This window comes from Ips typographus, linkage group LG3 (genome assembly GCF_016097725.1).
Source record: "Ips typographus isolate SLU linkage group LG3, UJ_Ityp_2.0, whole genome shotgun sequence".
NCBI lineage: Eukaryota > Metazoa > Arthropoda > Insecta > Coleoptera > Curculionidae > Ips > Ips typographus.
In genome coordinates, this window is record NC_138424.1 from 14,201,993 (window position 1) to 14,223,985 (window position 21,993).

The 21,993-nt window shown below is 35.0% G+C and overlaps 2 protein-coding genes and 1 long non-coding RNA gene across 3 annotated transcripts in view; 2 read left to right on the plus strand and 1 right to left on the minus strand.

Moving 5' to 3' along the window:
• The first annotated feature begins 2,410 nt into the window (after positions 1-2,410).
• On the plus strand, positions 2,411-2,934 carry LOC145727277 (uncharacterized). Its single transcript, XR_014177849.1, has 2 exons — positions 2,411-2,557; positions 2,616-2,934. It is a non-coding gene; the product is annotated as an uncharacterized LOC145727277 (long non-coding RNA).
• A 4,277-nt stretch (positions 2,935-7,211) lies between these two features.
• The window catches only part of Liprin-gamma (liprin protein kazrin), a 146,866-nt gene continuing 132,084 nt past the window's right edge, over positions 7,212-21,993 (plus strand). Inside the window, 1 exon segment of the mRNA XM_081976644.1 lies at positions 7,212-7,656. The gene's annotated coding sequence lies outside the window, so the exon portion shown is untranslated.
• LOC145726068 (10 kDa heat shock protein, mitochondrial-like) lies at positions 17,123-17,631 on the minus strand. Its single transcript, XM_081975011.1, has 2 exons — positions 17,421-17,631; positions 17,123-17,367 (listed from the first exon to the last, which is right to left on the minus strand). The coding sequence occupies exons 1-2, from the start codon at positions 17,572-17,574 to the stop codon at positions 17,189-17,191; spliced, it is 333 nt and encodes a 110-aa protein (XP_081831137.1). The 5' UTR covers positions 17,575-17,631; the 3' UTR covers positions 17,123-17,188.

A 21,993-nucleotide genomic window follows, 5' to 3' on the forward strand; every position in this document is an offset into this window, starting at 1 on the left:
TAAGTTAGAGTTCTTCCGTAGCATAGAAATGGTTGTACTTAAAATTCGTAGACAATAGTAATTATTGTCGGACATAAGACGTATGTCATGCTTTATTCATTAGGTGATAATGTATAACTTTTTAGCAAAGAGTTGTACCGGGTGATCAACTAAGGGGGGACAGCAGCTATCTAGAAAACTAAAACTGATTGTGACTGACAAAAATTTATGCTGATTTTTGATTCTGCTGCATAATCTAGGCAATTTTTGTTCTCATAATTTCTTTCTGAATGTAAACGTTTTTGAGATAATTGACTATTAGAAGTTGGAATTTATTTAATATTTGGTACCCAACAAAGGGTTGATATTAAAACAAAATTATTTGATATTTTTGATCTTACTTTTAGGGGTCTATATTACAATGGTAGGTCGGTAAAATAACATCATAACATATAATTCTCAAAAAAATTAAGATAGGAACACGCAAACCGCTTCACTCTGTCTTCAATCGTCTTCCAAATATTGCAAATGTCATTATCTCGAAAACGACTACGAGAAAAAGTTTTTAGAATAAAAATTATCGAAATCAAGTAGCAGAATCGAAAAATAGCATCAGTTACTGAGGTTGTTGATAAAAAATTCGTTATTGCCATTGATATCATGTAAATGAGGCAACGTTGATATCTCGAAAATATTTTAGATGTTATTCTACATGGCCATATTACTTATTAAAATTTTTGTTTTAAACCTGGCTCATTTTTAGTTTCTTAAATAAGACCGACGTTCTGTCTTAGTTGATTACCCGGTACATACCTGTACAATGAAAAATCACGTGGTCACGCAGCGTAAAGCAATCATTCCATTTTAATGCTCCAGTTTTGTGCATATTTTAACACTTACTACAGGAATAATATATCATAGTGAAACAAACGCACTTTGTGCTATCGCATTTCTTATACAGGGTGTTTCAGGAGGAAAGAGAAATATTTTGGGAATTTGTTCAGGAGGTTAAAATAAGATAAATGAACCCATATTGTTTAATTCGATTCTTAACCGTTTCTGAAATCAAGGTGTTTCTAATTCTTAACATTAGTTTGTAGGTATTTCAGAGTTTGTCATTACCTAATTTAATTGACTGGTAGTTTTGACCAGCATGGTTGTTGTCAGTTTGAGTGATATTGAGCTTTCCAACTCAAAGACAAAAAGGTTCCATAAGTAATGCCTTACACATTCGCCCATAGAGAGTATGCCGACATGATATTCGTGTATGGTTTCTGGAATGGTAGGGCAATGCGAGCTGTTGATGAATATCGACGTCGTTTTCCAAATCGAAGAGTTCCTAATCGAAAAGTTTTTCAAAAATTGTTTAGGTCCAGGAAACTGGAATGTTTCCAAGCGTAAGGATTCATTCTGAACGAAAGGAGGGTTTAGATGCTGAAAATGTTCTGGATATGGCTGAAGAGAATCTTGGATTTCGTACGAGGCGGATTAGTGTTGAACTTCAAATACCATCACATGTGGCCGTTTGGAAGACACTTAGAAAAAACGGTTTAAAGCCTTTTCACGTTCAACCAGTTCAAAGTCTTCAAGAATGTGATTATGACTTAAGGGTTCAATTTTGTGAATGGATCCAACAAAATCGAGACCTTCACAGATACATTTTATTTAACGATAAAGCTCAGTTTACCCGCGATGGAATCAACAACTTTCACAATGAACATCGGTGGTTCAATGAAAATTCATCCTTCGTTCATGCCACGTTTGAACGAAACTTTCAACATCGATTTAGTATTAACGTGTGTGGTGTGTAATGCTCAACGACCAATTGTTTGGTTCTTTTGTATTGGATGGACGTCTTATTGGAGATGGATATTTACGGTTTTTGGTAGACCATTTAACGGACATAATGGATGATGTTCCGCTAATTGTTCGACACCGAATGTACTTTCAGCATGATGGAGCCCCGGCCTCATTTTAGTCGCAGGGCGCGTAATTTCTTGGATAATCGTTTTCGTGATCGTTGGATTGGCCGAGGAGAACCTCATGCTTGGCCACCGATATCACCAGACTTAAATCCACTGGATTATTGCCTTTGGGGGTGGATGAAATCACTAGTATACGAAACAAGAGTAAAGACCGTGGAAGGACTCCGCAGTCGAATTTTCAATTCTGCAAATATTATTAGAAACAATCCCCAAGCAATTCAGCGTACCACTCGACAGATTAACAAGCGTGCTGCAGCTTGTATTCGGATTAAACTATATGGATTCATTTATCTTATTTTAACCTCCTGAACGCATTCCCAAAATATTTCCCTTCCTTCCGAAACACCCTGTATAATGAAAAATGATTTCATTAAGGTTTAATATGTCCAATGATTACAGTTTTTCAAGTTTTTTGTTATTCTGTCTATCACTCGTCGTCAATGAGTTTCGTAGAAGAACTACAAATGGTTTCCCATAGAAAATTTAATGTAGAAATTGCAATGTTCATTCTGCAATCGAGGAGACCAGAGTAAAACAGCATGGCGGCTAAATAAACGAATGACGCTTTATGGAAAATCTTCGTGGGTGTCAAGGTTTTTGTATTATATGGGTGATATAAATTCTGCATTTCTTTTCAAGGTTTTTTTGCAGCTCAAAAACACTAAAATGTCACCAGTGTGTTTCAAACTGTCTTCTCTGAATCTTGAAAGTATTACAAGAGGTTCTCCAACGGTTTTTGCAGGTCAGAAACACCAAAATGGCATTAGTGAATTCTGATCCTTTAAAATGTCACTAGAAGTATGAAAACTGTTTTCCGTTGCTTCAATTCTCAAGATTAAGAGACAAATTGGTTAAGTTTGACTCCCTCTAGCGGTCAAACGGTTTAACCTGTGTTAGTCACATCTTTAGAAAGCCTATTTAGTTGGCTATCTATTGACAACATACCAAAGATTGAACAATTTGCTTCAAATAGCCGTTATTTACGATTGAATGAAAGACTGCACTAAAAAAGTGGAAAATAAATTTATCAACTTTGACGCCCTCTAGCGGCCCAACCAATAAATCAACCAACCAGTGTTGCCATATCGTTGGAAAGCCCATTTCATCAGTTATAATTGATGTTTAAAAGTTAACAAGGAGTGTACCAAAATAGCGAGTTATTTACGATTGAGTGAAATACTGCATAAAAAAATAGGTAAAATTTGACGACACCTAGCGGCCACACCGTCAACCAATAAACCAAAGTTGTGGCATTTTAACAAAGCCCATTTTATTGACTATCCATCAACATATTAAAGTCCTTAACTTGTCTGTCAAATAAGGAAGTTATTTAGGTTCAATAAAACAGTGCATAAAAATTTAACAAAAAATATTTAATAACCACGGAGTTTAGCAGCAAAACGATTTAACCAGTCAAGCAAAACAGGCATATCGTTCGAAAGCCCATTTCATTGGCTATTCATCTACATATAAAAGTTTATACATCATGCGTCACATAAGAAAGTTATTCACGATTGAATGAAAGAGTGCATAAAAAGTTTTAAAAAACGTAAATTTGGCAAAACGTGTTATGTGATTTAGAAAACACCTGAAAAAAATAGTTGGGTAATAACGAAAAAAAGCTTAAATAATCACTAAAACCAAAAGACAAAATGGCGGAATTTTGTGTGCGTGTGTGCTGTGACTGACAGAACACAAAAGTAAAAAAAATAGAAAAAGGCAAATCAAAATGACCAGGAGAAAAATCACGTAACCTTGGAAAAACTGTTTTACTGTTTAGAATAAAACAATTAAAATATGTTAAAATGGCGGATAAGTGATCTTTAAAAAAAATGGTTAAAAATCTTAACTATTGTCAAAACTGGGTTGAACATATCATCTAATTTTTAGATTAGAAGAAGAAGAAAATTAGAATTACAAATTTTTTAAAAAACATAAAATTAAAAATTATAGAGACCTTCAAGTTTAGCCAAGCGTAACGCGGTTATTTAGAAAAATATCAAAAAAGTGTGAAGGTAGAGATTTTTCTTCTCTACGAGATTGCATTAGGAAACTTTTGCCCTAAAGCGCCTCCTTAGGGAGATATTTCGTATGTACTGTGTCAAACACAAAAAAGTGCTGTAAAATACTCTAAACAAGTTCAACCAAGCGTAACTTCGCTCTACAAGGTTTTTTGCCCTAAAGGTCCTCCTAAGGAACTCGATTCCACAAAATTAGCTGTTTTTAAGTTATTTTTCAATTTAACTTCATGGTGTTAAATATTTTTGAAATGCAATTTTTTGCTCATCCAAAATCTGCAAAAGAGTACAGGGTGTCGCTTCGCTCCAGAAAAAAACGACCTAAAAATTGGGATTGTACGACGATATATCGTAATGTAAGACGTTGGAGACAAACGGGAGAGTATGTGAAGAGAGGAGGTAAGGAAGAAAACGGACAACCACGGCTAGAGATGACAGATTCATAGTCTTGCAAACATTATTGAATAGGAGTAAAACCGTACCGCAACTAAGAAGCAAACTAGAAGAAGTACGTGGAAGAAGAACAAGTGCTCGGATCATTAGCAGAAGGTTTAAGGAAGTTGGTTTGAAGGCCTATAGAACCAAGAAAGCTCCATTAGTCCAGCGACGTCATCGTGTGGCCAGACTAGGCTTTGCTAGGGAGCACAAAAATTGGGAAAATGATCAGTGGGTCAATGTTTTGTTCACAGATGAGAGTCGATTTTGTGTTAATTACATCGACAGCAGGGAAAGGTTATATCGTCGCCGACGAGAATAAGATAAACAATTTAAATTTGCTCCCACTGTCTCCTATGGTGGAGGCTCAGTGATGGTCTGGGGTGGAATATGCTTAAGGGCACGAACAGAGTTGATGGTTGTTAGTGGAGCTTTAAATGCGGATGGATACATTCGCGATGTTCTGCAAGAGCATTTCGTACCATTCGCCTCCCATATCAGAGAAAACTTTTTGCTAATGCACGACAATGCCCGCCCTCACAAGGCTCGTTGTGTCTCCAACTGTGTGCTATAGTGCTTTGCTACCGACACTCTCGACAGATAAATAGAAAGCTCAACGTTACCAACATAGAGCACACAGATAAACCTACCTATCTTGGAGTCATATTAGACCGCTCCCTAACATACAGGTTCCATTTTGAAAAAACGCGGAAGAAGGTGGAGGCGCGTAATGGCCTTTTGAGGAAGCTCAGAAACAGCAAGTGGGGCGCAAAACAAACAGTACTAAGGACATCAGCGCATGCTTTTCGACAGCGGAATATGCCTGTCTAGTGGGGAGCAGATCCACCCACGCCAAAAAAGTAAATGTCAGCCTGAACGAAACATACAGGCTTATAACCGGCTGCATGAAACCCACGCCACTGGACAAACTGTATAAAGCCTCGGGCCTCTCAGACCCTGACTCACGTAGAACAGCCTACGAATACTCCGAGGGAATTAAACAGACCTTCGATGAGCGCCACTCACTATTTGGACACGAGGCGCAACTGGGCAGATTCACATCAACAAGGCGCTTCCTGGGCGCGCCACTGGATGTACCACCCGCCTGCTACCCAATAACAGAACTCCCACCGAGCGGAACATCAAGCAATTGGACAACCTGGCGAATGTTGAAACGCATCCGAACTGGTGTAGCCCCTGTTAAGACCAACCTCATCAGATGGGGCCTGTTGGATAGAAATGGCGACAAGTGCAACTGCGGAGCTATACAGGATATGGAACACCTACTTATCTGGCCTAACTGCCCACATAGATGTACCCTCGATGCTTTATGGACAAACAATCAACAAGCATTGGACGCAGCCCGATACTGGGCTCAAAAATTTTAGTTTTCCGGACTCGAAAAAGTAAAGGAAGTCCAACTTTTTGAATGTCGTCGGAATAAGAACAATGACGTGGCCGGCATGTTCTCCAGACATTAATCCGATTGAAAATGTCTGCATTAAAAATTACATTTAACCAAATGCAAAAGGGGACTTTTTAATTAACCTTGTATACTTTTAAGCATTCTTTATACAATAAGCTGATAGGTAAAAGTGTGACATGACCAATATTTAACTTAAAGTAAAAAGTTCTCAGAGAAATGTCATGAATTTCATCCAATTGTCGATGTTGGTGAAATTAAGATAAATATTCACCTTTTCTTCGAAACCCTGTATTTTTTCTAATAATTGAGATATCAGAGCGAATAAAAAAAGAAAATGTTCAGAAATGAACGGGTCACAATTTGATGTTATAAAGTGATGTCAATCGTCAGTTGTTCTATCCACAGAGTGTCTCAAAAAACACCGAAAATTCCTGACTTCCTTTACGTCCCTGTATATTACATAAAGATAAACCATTTAAAAATGGTAATAAGGCATAAACCATTTAAAAATGATAATAAGGCAGATGTATTCATGAAGAATCAAGAAAAAAATCGAAATCGAGCGAAGAGTTCCCCTAATTTTGCCGGCGTGTGTTGTAAAGAAAATACAAGGAAAGTTCCAAATTGTCATATTTTTAAAATCACCCTGGTAGCTCAGAAACGGGGGTAGCAGTGAAAGGTACGACTGCTCTATCGTTCGTTTCACAAAAATATCTTTGCTAGTTTTGGAGATAGCCCGTAAAACCAACGAATTTGAGACACCCTGTACTCTCTCTTTATACATTTTATGACACCCTGTGTGTTGAACGGTGAAGAAATGAAGGGGCGTGGTCTCAAAAAAAAGCCGCACGGTATGTATTAAAAAAAATGTAAAGTGTAAAGAAAAGCAACCGCTATAACTTTGTATGAGTAAATACTAATCTAACTGGGGCTTCTCTGATCATATAAGTGTCAAAACGAGTTATGAGACTGAAGGCAAGTGACTAATGACAACATTTAAATACGTTTTCCTGACTGTAGGTGAAGCCTAGGTTTAAGTATACCAACTCACTAACATATTATAAAGTTATTTCATTTTTTTTACGTGCAGATTGAAAGTAAGTGTTAATAAATCCAAGGAGAATAGCACCCGTCAAACCTTTCTCTTTGAATGATTTTTAGAGATAATTATATCTGTGAATTTGGCTATGCAACACAAGAACTTGAACTGGAACTCTTAAGGACTACATTTTGCACCCCTATTTCGTTGTTTCAACCCCGGCCCCTTTGTAACCCTTATTAGAGCCCGGAGAGCGTCCACATAGAGCCAGCACACGTAATACGAAGCGCTTGCGCCGAATGACAGTCAATGAATGAGTGTTAGTCCTGCTCTAGCTCCTAAAATCTAGTAAAGGAATCGTGCCCCCCACACGCTTTCATCGGGCATTTTTTATTATTTAATTAATCTCACTGATGTGAACGACAATACCTATTTGAATTATTCTTTTGTACGGACGCCGTTCTTCCGGCTGCATGTTTGTTCGATATAGACTGCAGAAATGGTGCTATCGTGTTTGCGTTGCGGTTTGAACCGTAGATAAACATTTTCAATCCGAATGGGCGATTGTTCGTTGTGTTATCGATGAAAATGTTTGACAAATTCGCTTGAGTGCGTTATCGACGGGCTTTTGGTGAGTTCGCGTTTTTTCGTGCTACCTCTGGACCGAGAAAAAGTCGTGGTCTTTGTCTTTTTTTGGCATAGTGGGTGGGACCCAATAACTCAATGATTCGGCCAGGATACGGAAAATAATTCTGTATATAAATCAATGAAAAGGTATGATTTAATTTTAAGTTTTACAGTACAGTCATTTTTCAGTAGTTCATCTAACTAATCACTTGTAGGAGTGTGACATTAATTATGCGAATGCTAAATTTGTGTTTAACTTTGAGGGTTGCTTGGAATACCCAGAAAACATGAAATATACCAGGTATTTTGACACAAAAGTCGTATGTCAAAAAATAAATTAAGTGGAAATATAAGTTTTCACGAAACAGTTCATGTAGTCAGTACTTCACCTCTGTTTAAACAAATAGGAAATTTGAACAAAAAGGAATATTTGTTCAATAATTTGCTCACACACGTCATTTATTATGTTTTGTTAGGCATTTTTTGACGTAAAATCGGCATATACAGCGTGATTAACATAATACAGGGTGATTCACGGTGGTATATTAGAAGTATCTAAAGAACAACTCAATATTTTTCACTGCAATTTGGAGTGTAGCCTAGGTTGGGTCCAAACTCTCTTTCCAAAATATTGGACTAAACGGTGTTGACAGATCAGTCGGAAAGAACACCAATTTTTGATTTTCAAATGGAACAGCCTGTTTTTAATTTCATTTTTTGAATTCCTCGCAAGAAGGCTAGTAATTAATGTCAATACTTTGCTTAACCTATCTAGCACCGTTTTTTAGATATTTTATAAAAATGGTAAATTTGCCAGCAAAACGGTGGTCTAAACTTTAATTAAATTTTCAAGTCCTGAAAGGATTGCTGATGTGACCTTTTGTCCTCAGTTAGACAATACTACATGGTTGAATAGCCCAGAGACAGAAAATGAAAATGAGGAATGAATGAATTTTAGTGAACAAACCTGCGAAAAGTCCGTTTTTCTAAATGGATCCATCGGTGTTTTATGGTTTGTAATAAAAGAACATTAAATTTAGAACAAATCCATGTGTATACATTTCCTATACCTAACTTCAACCGTTTCTGAATTATTAACAGTTTTTCCTTAAAGGGCGCATTCAGTATTCCATATTAATCTGAATACGGACACCTGCTTGGTCATAATGACTAGTTGTCGATTCCATAACTACAACATGTGACAGATATTGGTCAAATTCAACACTGGTTCACACTGATTAGCACAAGCAGGTGTGCGTATTCAGATTAGTATGGAGTACGATTTTATACGCACTTTAGGAAAAACTGTTGATAAGTCGGAAACGGTTGGTTAGGTATAGGAAGAGTATACACAGAATTGTTCTAATAACAAAAAATAACTTTCGTACATTCCCCAAACCTTTAGCTATTTAATAAAACAAAATTACTCAAATAAGTTAAAAAATAAAGTCGTAATTTGGGTTAAAAATAGAACTAAAAAGTTGCTCAAAATTCAGAGCGGAAATCTTGCACCTTTATGCAATTTCATAGACTTAATTCATAATCATAACTTTCTTGTTGTAACCTTAAAGTTTAAAGTCTGTAATGAAAGGTATTGGTTTATACAAAATTTATAATCATATCCATAAACATATTCATAACTAATGACCTTGAAAGATGGTTAATTTCAACTTTAAGAATACAATTATCAATAAGAACTAAATCTGAATCTGTCAAATACTAAAAGAAAAGAAAAATAAGAGAAATTTTTTTGGTTAGATCCTAACGTTTGTTTTATTATTGATAAACGGTTTGTGTTTTGGCAGCATTTTTCGAGTTTTCTAAAATTGTATTCCGTTTCTGAGTGGGTCGCATATTTTTTTGTGGCATTTTTAAATATTGAATAATATGGATACGCAGTTTCAAATTGATACGTCTGTATCCAATAACGCAGAAGGTACTTTAATTGATTTAGTTGAATATTTAATACGTATTTTTGTGTTCGGCTTTAGAAACATTTAAACCTAAGAAAAATGACAATCAAAATTTTATTTGGTTGTTTCACCCTATATACATTGTATTCCGTTTGACGTCATAAGGGGGCTAGTTTTGGACGTAAAACGGTGTTCGCTGTTTCTTTTCAGCTTAGTGATCCTCGAGCGAAATAGAGTATATGAACGTACGTCGGATATTAGCAGTCGCCAGTCGACAATGAAAGCACTGAAAACTGGCACTACCGACAGTTGACACAGTTCTCTCTTTCTCTCTCAGATTTCCTTCCTTCAAATGAAATGCAGGTGGTAACACCGGCAATACACAATGTGCTTATGAATGTAGAATTCCACCTACGTTAGCATATTGAATTGTCCCATACATACGTCATGCACAGAGGTGTGCCAAGCTCAATTTAGTATTTAATCAGTTTTTTATAAAAAAAACTAGTAGCGTAAGTAAAAAAAATAAAATAAAAGTATTTTTTAAACAGGAAACTTTACAATATTACTGTTTTGAACTGAAAATTGGACTATAGTTGATGACCCCATTGTGGGACAAGAAAAATTAAAAATACAGGGATAGAATCGCTACGGAGAATGCCTGGGAGTCAATTTCCCAAATTATTGAACTTTCTGGTTAGTTACCGGTACTTCAAAATATGTGAAATATGTAATTGTATTTTTATCTAGTTGATCAATGCAAACAATTATGGGAGTACTTACGGTCAAAGTATATAAGAGAACGGAGACTGTTTAAGAATCTCCCTTCTGGATCAGGTGCTTATACAGGATCTTGGATATGGTTTAATCGGTTAGGATTCTTGAATGCAACCATTCAAACTCGGAAGTAGGTATTATAGAATAATAATGATAGTTTTTTGAGTGCATACTTTGATAATTCACGTACATATTTATTGACCAAAATATTTTTTGGTAGGACAAAAGGAAACCTAGTACTCAAAAAGTCAATAAGAACTGCTTCTCCACCTCGAGGCACATCCAGTGTATGGGAAGAAATATTTGTTGAAACAAATGAGCTATTGTCACCTGAGACGCCAGTAAGCTATACAGACCCCTCAATAGATTTAGCTGAAGCAGGCATTTTGATAGAAAGTGTTTCTCAGTGTGAGAAAAATACTCTGAATGATGTTGTTGTTGTTACAACTTCAACAAGTGGAACCAAAAGAAAAACTGAACAAGAATCAAGTCAAACATTGCCTCAAGGCCAAAAACCTCAAAGTGCAGGTAAACTCAACAAAATGGCAAGTGTTTTAAGACAGGAAAGAAACAAATACCAAAGTGGGACTAAAAAGGCTAAAGCAAGTGAGTTGGAGGGCTTAGTAAATACTTGTTCCAAATTAGGGGCAGACATTAGTAACATATTGAAAGAAAATAGTGACATGGTTCAAAAAGATTTAGAAGCTCTGAACAGAGAAGATTTCTATTTTGCAATGTCAATTGTGCAGTCCATGCAAAAAACTAAAAATGAGAAAGAAAAACTATTGTTAAAGGCAAAATTCATTGTAGATATTGCCAATGTTGTAGAACGAGAAGATGGTGCTACAAACTCACCTATGTAGGTACTATTACTGCATTTTTTAGAATAGTGTACATACATTTAATCTTTAATACATTTGATGTTATTTTATGCACTGAAGTTTCATTGAAGTTCTACTACGGGTATAGTATACGGTTCAGTATAGTATATAGTTATACTATACTATATGTATATTTTCATTTGAATTTTTTTTTGTTTAATTTATAATAGAGTATCTAAATAATCTAAAGGATTGTGCAAAAACTTATTGAAATTTTGTGTGAAAAATAAAACTTGTCTGACAACAGTTGTAAATTTCCTTCTAAATCCACAAAATCTGCATAGCCCATGGGGCAATATCGTCTCTCTGATATTGGAATGTCTACTTCTCTATTCTGCAAGTAATTGTGTAAAACAACTGTTGCTTGCACAATTAAGTTGCAAACTTCCACACTAGCAACTATTGGTTTTTTAAGAATTTGCCATCTCTGACTCAATATTCCAAATGAACTCTCAATAGTTCTCCTAGCTCGACTTACTCTGTAATTGAAAATATTTTTTTTCTCTCCTAAGTTGGATCCAGAAAATGGGAGTATAATTATTATGTGCAGTGAGAAGGCTGCATCTGCTACAAAGAAATGAGGCATCACATTATTAGTGCATAGAAGGGTTTTTGGAGGTGGGATGTCAAGTTGTCCACTTAAGAGAGCTTGCCCGAGACCACTCTGCTTAAATACTGCAGAATCGTGGTTTGCACATGCTGCACCTATATCAACCATTTTAAATCTCATATTTGCATTACAACAGGCCATCAATACAATGCTAAAGCACTTTTTATAGTTAAAAAATTCTGTTCCAGACTTTTTGCGAGACTGTATGTTGATACGTTTGCCATCTACAGCACCAATACAGTTCGTAATATTCCATCTATTCACATAATCACTTGATATATTTTCAAAATCAATTCTGGTTGGAGTTGGCAATTGTGACACTTTTAAAACCTCCCATAGAACTTCACAAGTCTCTACAATTGCATTACGTGTTGTAGTTTTTCCTACACGATATCCCTAGGCGATTTCTTGCATGGAGCAACTTGCAAGTAATTATCAGTCGTTGTTCTGATGAAATATGAGATTTTTTTTAAGCCTCGCTTCAAAAATGGTTTAATTAATTTATGCAGGTATATAAATTAATCTTTAGTCATTCTTGTGTACTTGAAAAATTGATCTTCTTCATCCTTCTTGAGCATATCTTGTATAAGTGTGTTAAAGAAACCCTTTTCATTTCTAAGCCTATTAGTAGGGCGAACTGCAAATCTTCTATTTCGCTTTTTTATGGAAATAATTCTGGATGCAGTAGCCACTAATGTAAACAATAGTGCAATAGTGTATTGCTCTGACATATTGCCAATTGACGGTTTGGAATAGTTAAAACAAAAACAACATAGAAATCTCCCACCGGACCGGTTTCATAACCAAAAAATGAATAATATTAGTTGATAATTGATATTTGACAGATAAAAAAATAAATTTATGAATTAAGAATAAGAAATTGCATAAACACCTTTCTCATAAATGTAGTAAATTCAGGAATAATTTTATGATTAAGCTTATATTTATATTTATGAATTAAGTTTATGGAATTGCATAAACCCGGCCTAAGTTTTTTTTATCATAAATAGTTAACAATGTAAAAGCGGTTAGATATAGTTGGGTTTTGACAGTGTTATATTTATGTCGCATTTCACTTTAAGTGTATTTTCTTCATAAGCGCCTTATGAAAAATTCCTGGCGTTTTCCGATACGTCAGAACAATAAATCTCACAGGGCCGCCTTTTTCTCCAATTCATCATTTTTGAACCGAATGCATTCACCGGCAAATATAAAGTGTGAGTAGAATTTCAATAGGCAGAACTGAGCTATAATGATATACTCAACTGGAGACATGATAACGAAGTATTTCCGAATAGGCAATATACAGAATTAACTTTTGTATGCTATATCTGAAAAAAAAAACGATTTTAATAGTAGTAATTAAATTTTAAAAATAGCATATTATTAACCAAGGTTTAGACAGAAACTTTTATTGACCGTATGTCAAAATTCGTCTCGTCGCTTTGCTCCTGGGGATTTAAGACATAAGGTCCATAAAAACTGTCTAAACCGTGGATAATATAGCGTTTTTTCCACTATTAACCATATTTTTTATGGTCCTTTTAATGAAATTTATTATAGAATGTTATTATTACCTTAAATAGTATATTATGTTACTAGGCGTAGAAAGAGGCGATTATTGTGCTGAGCTCGGAATTGTCGACAAACAAATTCTACGGCCGTGTAGCATATACTATTTTATTTTTCACCTATACGTTATGAATACATAATACCTTGGAAACGGTGTATGTTATAGTTTCTTAACAACCTGAGGGCATTATAGGCGGGCATTATCATGACGCCCGCTTATAAGGCCCTGAAACCGTTTTTAATATTAGCAATGGCATATACTTCCATACCATAAAAACTTCGTATCCCCTATCCTAGGGTGCTCTTGACTTTTTAGGTAATCAACTTTCGTTAGTTTTTCCTGCATTTTCTTTTATATTTTCTAAAATTTCGTCTAGTTTCTGCCATTTTGACTAAGTGACAGGACTATAAAAGTCGCATCATTCAAGTAAAGTAAACAGTAAACAACATACCGGCAAAGGTATAACTTACTTTTGTGATTTGTTGACTCTTTGTAAATAGTTTTTAATAAAAGATAACTCAACTTTGTTTTTTTGTCAACAAAATGGTTTTATTGCACTTTTAAATCAGTGTTTAAACAAATACATGACAAGAACTCCATTTGACATCTTTGACATGACACACAAGACAGTTAACTTATAAACTAATAAAACATTCATATACATATAGAATTGTCACCAACAACTTTTTCAATGCCAGAAACAGTAAATAATGCTGAATTAGATGAAACATAAAACATTGTATGCATCACAGGCGTTAGGGAGAGTATAATGTCCATCAGGCCGAAACCTATCCCTCGGGCAATAGGCCCTCTGGCTGTTTCGCCCTTCAGGTCTCTCTGACTCTGTGTTCTCTCTAACGCCCTTGGTACATAAATAGCTACTTTTTTCCACCGGCATGTATACAGGGTATATGGATTTGGAATGTTTTAACCGAAAAACCCATTTATCGGCCAGTTAGTATAAAACTAGCATACATGTCTAAAGCTCGATTCTTGGGAAAGGATTTGAATGGTAAAAGTCTTGTTTCGAGATTTTGTCAATCCGCGGAGCTAGAAGGGATTTTTCAAACTTCGATCATTTTGAAAACTCATCAGAACTTTTTTATTTTTGAAAATATTGAAGTGAAATACAAACATTCTTATGGAAATATTTCGGTAAAAAACAAGACTACATACCAGGATTCATGGTGGTTACCTTTCATGTTTTTTAAAAAATAATTAAAAATTAGACGTTTACATCATCATTAAAAAGAACAAGTAAAAAAACCAGTAAATTCGGAACGCGTAACCGTAATAACGGTTGAAAGCGATAGATGACGCTAGACAGCCATGATACCTACGCCCTCTGTTGGACAACTTTGGAAATGGCTTCGTGTTAGCCGTGTCGTGTGTCTTGTATATTAGTCCGTTTGTTTAAAACTGTTTTTCTGAATAAGACCATAAAAGGTATTGTAGGGCCAATCAAAGCAAAGTAAGTGTTGCATTAATTTCATCTGCTTTTTTCTAAATGCAACGCTCTTCATTCTGGAAATTATTTTCGAGATGAGCGCTTTTTTGAATTAAAGTTGTAGTACGCTCTCTTGTAAACATTTCCCGAAAGTGAATATATTTGCCAGATTTGCTGATTATTTAGACTCCTTTTTAATTTTTTTCCCCGAAGCTCTACGTTTAGTCACAAAAGCCAAGAACCACTTTCATCTGGACACCCTGAGAAACTTTAAGCGGCAACAAATTTTTGACTAATTTTAAGCAAAAAAGTACATATAAACATAAATTTGTACATAGATTCATTTCGGAAATACAGGGAGTGAAAAAAACACTCTGTAAATATGCCTAACGGTGTAAGCTGTAAGAAAGTTGTGTTGCAAATTTGAGCAATATCTGAAAAACTGCAGAAGTTATACAAGAACTTCAACGCCCTATATCTCCTAAATAATGCGTTTGTGGACATAGTAGTCCAGGCAACAAATGCTCAAAGGCACACAATTTTGACTTCGTAACTTTGTTTGGACCCCCCGTGGCCGGAGGGGAGGAGAGGTTCTGAAAATCTCATTTGTCGGTTTTTTGTTTATATCTTGAAACAGTGTTGGAATTTACATGATCACTCTATACAAAATAAAAGCTGATTAAATTTATTGCAACTTTCACCCAGTCAAGTTTTTCGATATCTTTTATAGTTTTCGAGATATTCGCTCTTAAACGTCTGCAATTTTGGAAAACAAATTGTTTCACATATTTGCACTTTTTGACCGGATAACTCATTAACGACGGAAGTCTCATTTTCTGGTTTGTTGCTTATATTAAGGAAAGTATGTATTCTAAACAATAATCCTTTTGAAAATGAAAGAAAATCAGTAATACAATGAAACGCCATTTCAGTTAGTATTTTCGAAATCTGGGGGGTTACTGCCCTGAAATTTGCTGCGTAGTCAGTAAATTGACCATAAAATTCAGGGTCGTATAGAATCTCTTCCATAAACAACTCTTACTTAACTCAAACTGTTATAAATCCTTTTGAAAATGAAGGAAAGTCAGAAATGCAATGAAACGCCATTACAGTCAGTATTTTCGAAATCTGGGAATTACGGTCTTGAAGTTTGCTGTGTGGCCAGTGAATTGGCCTTAAAATATAGGGACGAGTTGAAATTTTTCTTATACAACAACTTTTACTTTACTCAAACTGTAATAAATACCATCAAAAAGCAATGATTGTCAGTCAAAACAAGATGAAAAACAGTTTCAGTCAGTATTTTCGATATCTGGGGGGTTACGGCCCTGAAATTTGCCGCGTAAATTGACCATAAAATCCAGGGTCGTATAGAATTTCTTCCATAGACAACTCTTACTTAACTCAAACTGTTATAAATCCTTTTGAAAGTTAAGGAAAGTCAGAAATGAAATTAAAGGCCAATTCAGTCAGTATTTTCGAAATCTGGGGGTTACGGCACTGAAATTTGTTGTTTTACCAGTAAATTGACGATACAAATCAGGGTCGTATAGAATTTTTTCAATAAACAACTCTTATTTAACTCAAACTTTGAGAAATCCTTTTGAAAATGAAAGAAAGTCAGAAATGCAATATAAACGCCATTTCAGTCAGTATTTTTTGAAATCTGGGAGTTCCTACCGACATGGCCACTCTACAAAATAAAAGTTGAAAAGTTTTTCCGTATCTTGTATAGTTTTAAAAATATCCACTTTAGAAAGTCGTTGTTAGTCACTGGCGCCTGTCAGGCTTACAGACATTCAAGAGCAGATAGATATCTCGAAAACTATAAAATATACCCAAAAACTTGATTGAGTGAAACTTATAGCAAATTTAATCACCTTGATTTTGTATCTAATGGTCATGTCGATAGAACACACAGTTTCCGAAATATAAACAAAAAACCAGAAAGTGAGCCTTTCACAACTTTCTGGTGTCTTAAGGGCTGCTGGTAGGGACTTTTGATATGATCACCTCCTACTACAACCAAAGTTACGAAATCAAAAGTGGTTTATACGAATTTTTTTGCTTAAAATTGGCCAATTACTTACCCTTTAAAGTTTGTACAAGTGGGTACTTAAATAAACACCCTGTATATTCCAAGATTCCAACTGTGATGTTATTACAGAAGTAAAATTAATAATAATAATAGTTCATATTTATTTCCATTTGACCTAGCTATTAACCTAATAAACAGCAGATACGTTTTTAGGACAGTGCTTAAAAAGCGTGAAGGTGAACGCAAGCTCCGTAAAATTCAGCAATGACAAAAATTTAGACCGGAATTTCTGATTTAACTTTGACCACACATTATTATTTTACCAGTACTATTAGTCACACTTTAACTCCCACATGCACATAATATTAGCCCAGTTAATTCAAAACAATTATTGTTTTATTCGAAATATTTTCAAGTAACAGCAAAACAAATTTCCTGCACTAATCACTGTATTTAGCCACAATTTCTGGCTCTCGAAATATGTAGTAGGTTTGATCATCGTACTCGACTTTAGTACCGCCATAATCAGGAAGCATAACTTCATCCCCAACTTTTAGCGACATGGGAACGTGGACACCCTTTTCAGTTCTTGTTCCCGGCCCCACGGCCATCACTGTACCTAGAAACTAATCAAAATCAGTTTTCATTAGATCACTGTGCAATTAAGTCCACCTCTGAAAGACTTGCTCTTTCCCTCAGGCAAAATTATTCCTCCCTTGGATTCTTTGAGGGGATCAGCCCTCTTAACCAAGATTCTATTAAAGAGGGGGACCAGCTTCTTGAATTTATGGGCGCTTTTCGGCATTGCGGCCGCTTGAGTTGCCATATTTTCTTTCAGTATCAAAAAATTTTCTACACTGACGTTGACGTTATAATATTACCCGGGAAATCCTGACACGCTCAGTTTCAATAACTGGTAGCGTAATAGCGGAATTCGTACAGGTAGTAAAACAGGGTAATACAGGGTATTTTGATAATTTGATTGATGATTCATAAATTGCGTATTACCACAAAAAGCCAGCCAGAGCGAACATAAGCAAATGTTTGCGAACTTCGAGTTCAAGATAAGACCGCAGCACCATTTGAAACTAAAATCGGGCAAGCTGTTCCTAAGCTAACATTTTTTTAATGACTATTTAGTAATATACTAATTACTCACTATGGTTTTGAATAGATCATAGGTATTTACGAATATTCTACCGGTAGATACCTATTTAAACTAGAGCGTTCGAAAATTGTTTTTGGTAACTTCTATTGCCGTTCTGAAATTTTAGCCATATACCGAATATATGTACCCGGTTTATGATTTATGGATCGAGAAGTTCCGCCGGTAAATTAGAAAAAAGTGACTTTTGACAGGTTTTCCGTTAAAATTTAGAATCATAACCCCAAAAATTAGTTTATGGTTGACGGTTTGTCGGTTTGTTCCACAGTTTAGCTAGCTTATGAGATTGACCTGTTAAATTAAAATGGATATTGGAATATATTCTGTTTGCGAGATGGAGGGAGAGTATGCCGATATTAAAAAACATTTCAACAGTGAACATCTGGATGCTAGATGTCAAAGACATATCAGAAATAGGAATACCAATCGCGTTCTAAAATTCATTCAACCGTAACGAACCAGATCCTTAAAAGTTACACCGATTTTGGTAAACGGTGGAATTAGCAGGTATAATTTTCGTAAATACCTAATAACTAATCTATCCGTGAGTAATGACTAATTTTTTACTATTACTCGCTGGTTCAGACACCACCAATATAAACAGGGTGTCCGTTTTACGAACCTCACCATGGGGATCTCGGTTATTTGAAGAGATACAGCGAAGTTTAAATTGGGACAAAATTTAGCAATTAGGAGTCGATTAAAATTTTGGAAATTAGTTTTTATTTTTTTACTAATTTATTTGATAAGATAACTGAAAAAAGGACACTTTACCATTGTTACTTTTCCTCCTCTACAACGAGACTTCATCATTTTTGATATTCAACGTTTCTTTTTTGAGTTACCATCATCAACTTTAGTTTTCTTATGGGGGCCATATTTAATTTTTGCATATTTGAATAAAGCCTATTTTTCTGATTACGATGGTGTACCATATGTTATGGTTCAGTTTTGAAATTTCGTAAAAATCACGAAAATTATGTTTTTGCAAAGAGCGCCTTGAAAATGACATCTCAAAAATCCATCGATCGGTCAGATGATCCTACCCACGTGATGTTACTGCCATTTGCAAAAGAATGATCATGTGACACACGGTCAGGTGATGACACGAAACGCGTTCTAATCTTTCACTCCCATAGAGGTACAATACAACGAAACACACTTGAAAAGTAACAAATTTGACTTTGGTTGAATGCATTTTATATTTGTAACATTTGGTTAAGTCTCTCCATAAAGCTGTAAAACCACAAAACAGTCTTAAAATCCAGTAAAATCAGTATAAACAGTACCAAAGTTATTTTATAGCTTTATAAGTAGAATTTTGACAGTTATCACATTTGGCCGCCAGTTATAGTTCTGTCCTAAACCAGGAAACTGTACAAATTCAATCTCATGGATGTACAAAACAACGAAACATTCTTGAAAAGTAACAAAATTACTTTGACTTTGGTTCAATTCTTTCAAATAACTGATTTATGCAGTCGTTTCATTGTTTAAAACAGTTTTGAGGGAATATCTCCCTTAAATGACCTTTTAGGGCAAATGTGCCCTGATGCAATCTAGTAGAGAATATAATTGCATACAACTTTCCTTTATTACACTTTTTTGATATTCTTTCAAATAGATAGATAGATAGAATAGATACTCAGATAGATAGAATCAGAGTGTGATTTCCTATCTGTACAGCTAGTGTCTATTTCCTTGGTTCTTTCCGTGAGTTTGCAAGGTGAATATTTTAAGCATTTTTAAAATAATTCAGGCATAAAAAAATAAATATTGGAAATGTGAAAGCTTTATTATTTAAATTTTCAATTGGTTTTATTTTGAAAACTGTTAAACTTACATATGTATAGGGTAGGCTTCTTAGATGTGTACGTTGAATCCAAGAATGTAATAATTATACAACGTGTCTCATTTAAAATATTGTGACAATGAGTCCTTAAGTTTGTGTGAGACACCCTGTATAAATAAGAAGTTCTTCAAAGAATGAAGCCTTGGAACTTTTGCATTTGACATTTTTTTGTAACATCTAAAATAAAAAGGTTGGAACAATATAAAAATTGATTAAAAATATTTCCGATCCAATTAAAAAACAGCATTGATTAGATTTACTTGATAGTTTTATGGTCGATTGTGACGACATTTTTTATAACAATAATGTGAAAATTCACACCAATGGAGATGTACTAGTAACATATAGTATATTTATTTTATACTGTATCGTAATATGCTTTATTATTTACAACCATATATGTAATGCTGTCATTACTAAAGTCATTGAAGGTTAGGAAGTATCATATTGCGCACCTCTACTTCCCGCCCTCACTTCCCGCCCTCACTTCCCGCCCTCACTTTCCGCCCTCATTTCCCGCCCTCTAAAATTGTGTGATTGTTAATATTTTTGAAAAAAAAAAGATGATTGAATCAAATTTTTTTAATGTCAAATAAAGTCGGATCGATATTCAGTTCGCAAATAATAAATTGAGAAAAATGTCTTGGATTACAACTCGAATTGTATGCATTCTAACGGTTATAATGAGTATAATACATTACAATACTAAAATTAACATGATCTAAACTAAAACAAACTACTTATTGAAATTAATGGTTACATTTGAATTATTATAAGTGTTTATAGAAATATTTAGGCCAGTACCAGCACTGGCGTCTCCAACAGTTGTCTCTTTGGTCGACAAATTAATTTGCTGCTGAATGACTGAGGTTTGTGGACTACTTGCAACAGCTTCAGAAGACATGGCACGTTGGGACAGCATAACGGCAGTTTTGGTTTTATTTTCCATTGAGCTATCCACATAACCTTCTGCCACAGTACTAGATTTCCATCCTCCCAGCCTTTTTAATTGGAGTACATTTGCTCCACTGTTGGCAAGTAACGTAGCGGCGGTTCTTAGAGCGTGGCCTGTAAAGCCTTTCGAGTTCTCTAAATTCAAAAAAGTAGCAATTTTTTGGGAATAATTAGCTATTGTATTGTGCCCAATTGGTTGATTTCTTGCTATTCCTCCTCTAAGCTGAACAAAAAGTCTATCGATTTCTATGTTTTCTCTCAAATTTATGTAGTCTCGAACGATCTTCACCCATATTGGATCAGTAATGAGAAATGATCTACTTGTATGTGTTTCGGAATCTGGAATCTCAACCGAAATTTTTTCTTCAAAAAAAGTAACATCCAACATTTTCATTTTCACTAATTCGTCCGTCCGACAAGCTCCAGATACACCTATTATTAATGCGACCTAAAACAATAAGAAGAATATAATACCATAATAACTATGCACTTGTATAAGCTCAAACACTATTTTTTTTAAATACCTCTTTAAAGATCACAAATATCTTACCTTTATCGGTAGAAGATTATTTGGAGCTTTGTTTAAAAAATCCTCTATATTTTTCCTAGAAAATACGTTCGATTTTTTGGGCCTGAAGCCCACATTTTGACGTTTTAGAAAGGCCAGCAGTTTCCCATGTTTTGAAATATCAGTTTTTTCTTCAATTTGTAGCATCGTTCGTATCATACTGTACATTGCCCACAAAGTGGACGGCTTCTTTTGTCTAGATTGTTCTCCAAAATATGCTAAGAGTACACTTTCGGAACTGGTATTCTTCAAATTTTTTTCTTCGCACCACTTCCTATATAATTCAATAGCTTTTAGGTAGCGATGCTTACTTTTCTCTGGCACCAAGCCGTGTGCTAATGCGTCAGCAGCCTGTCGTATTTCTGGCGGGCTACACGTTAATTCTTCACCGGACGACATTTTTCTCAATTTATTAATCCAGAAATGAATATCGATCCAACTTTTTCTGACATTTATTTATATTGGTGAGTTGTTTACCACATAGCTACGGTAACAATATACCTGATTGATTATTCTGAGAAAAATGCCTGATTGGTAGTTTTTTGTTAAATGTAATATTCTAGATATGTTCAGAATGAAACAATGATTTGTAAATTTTGATTGAAATATGATGGTTGTAAATAAAATAGTATACAAACCTCGGTAGGAAGTTTCATTCCTGTCTCGAGATACTAGCTAAACCTCGACGCTTCGCGTCTCGGCTATC

What these genes read in the sequence shown, in the direction of transcription:
- LOC145726068 (XM_081975011.1), bottom strand. Translation starts at nt 17,574, where the DNA reads ATGGCAACTCAAGCGGCCGCAATGCCGAAAAGCGCCCATAAATTCAAG. An exon ending in AAAGAGCAAGTCTTTCAGAG is followed by an intron (nt 17,368 to 17,420) that starts GTGGACTTAATT and finishes ATTAGTTTCTAG; the next exon opens with GTACAGTGATGGCCGTGGGG.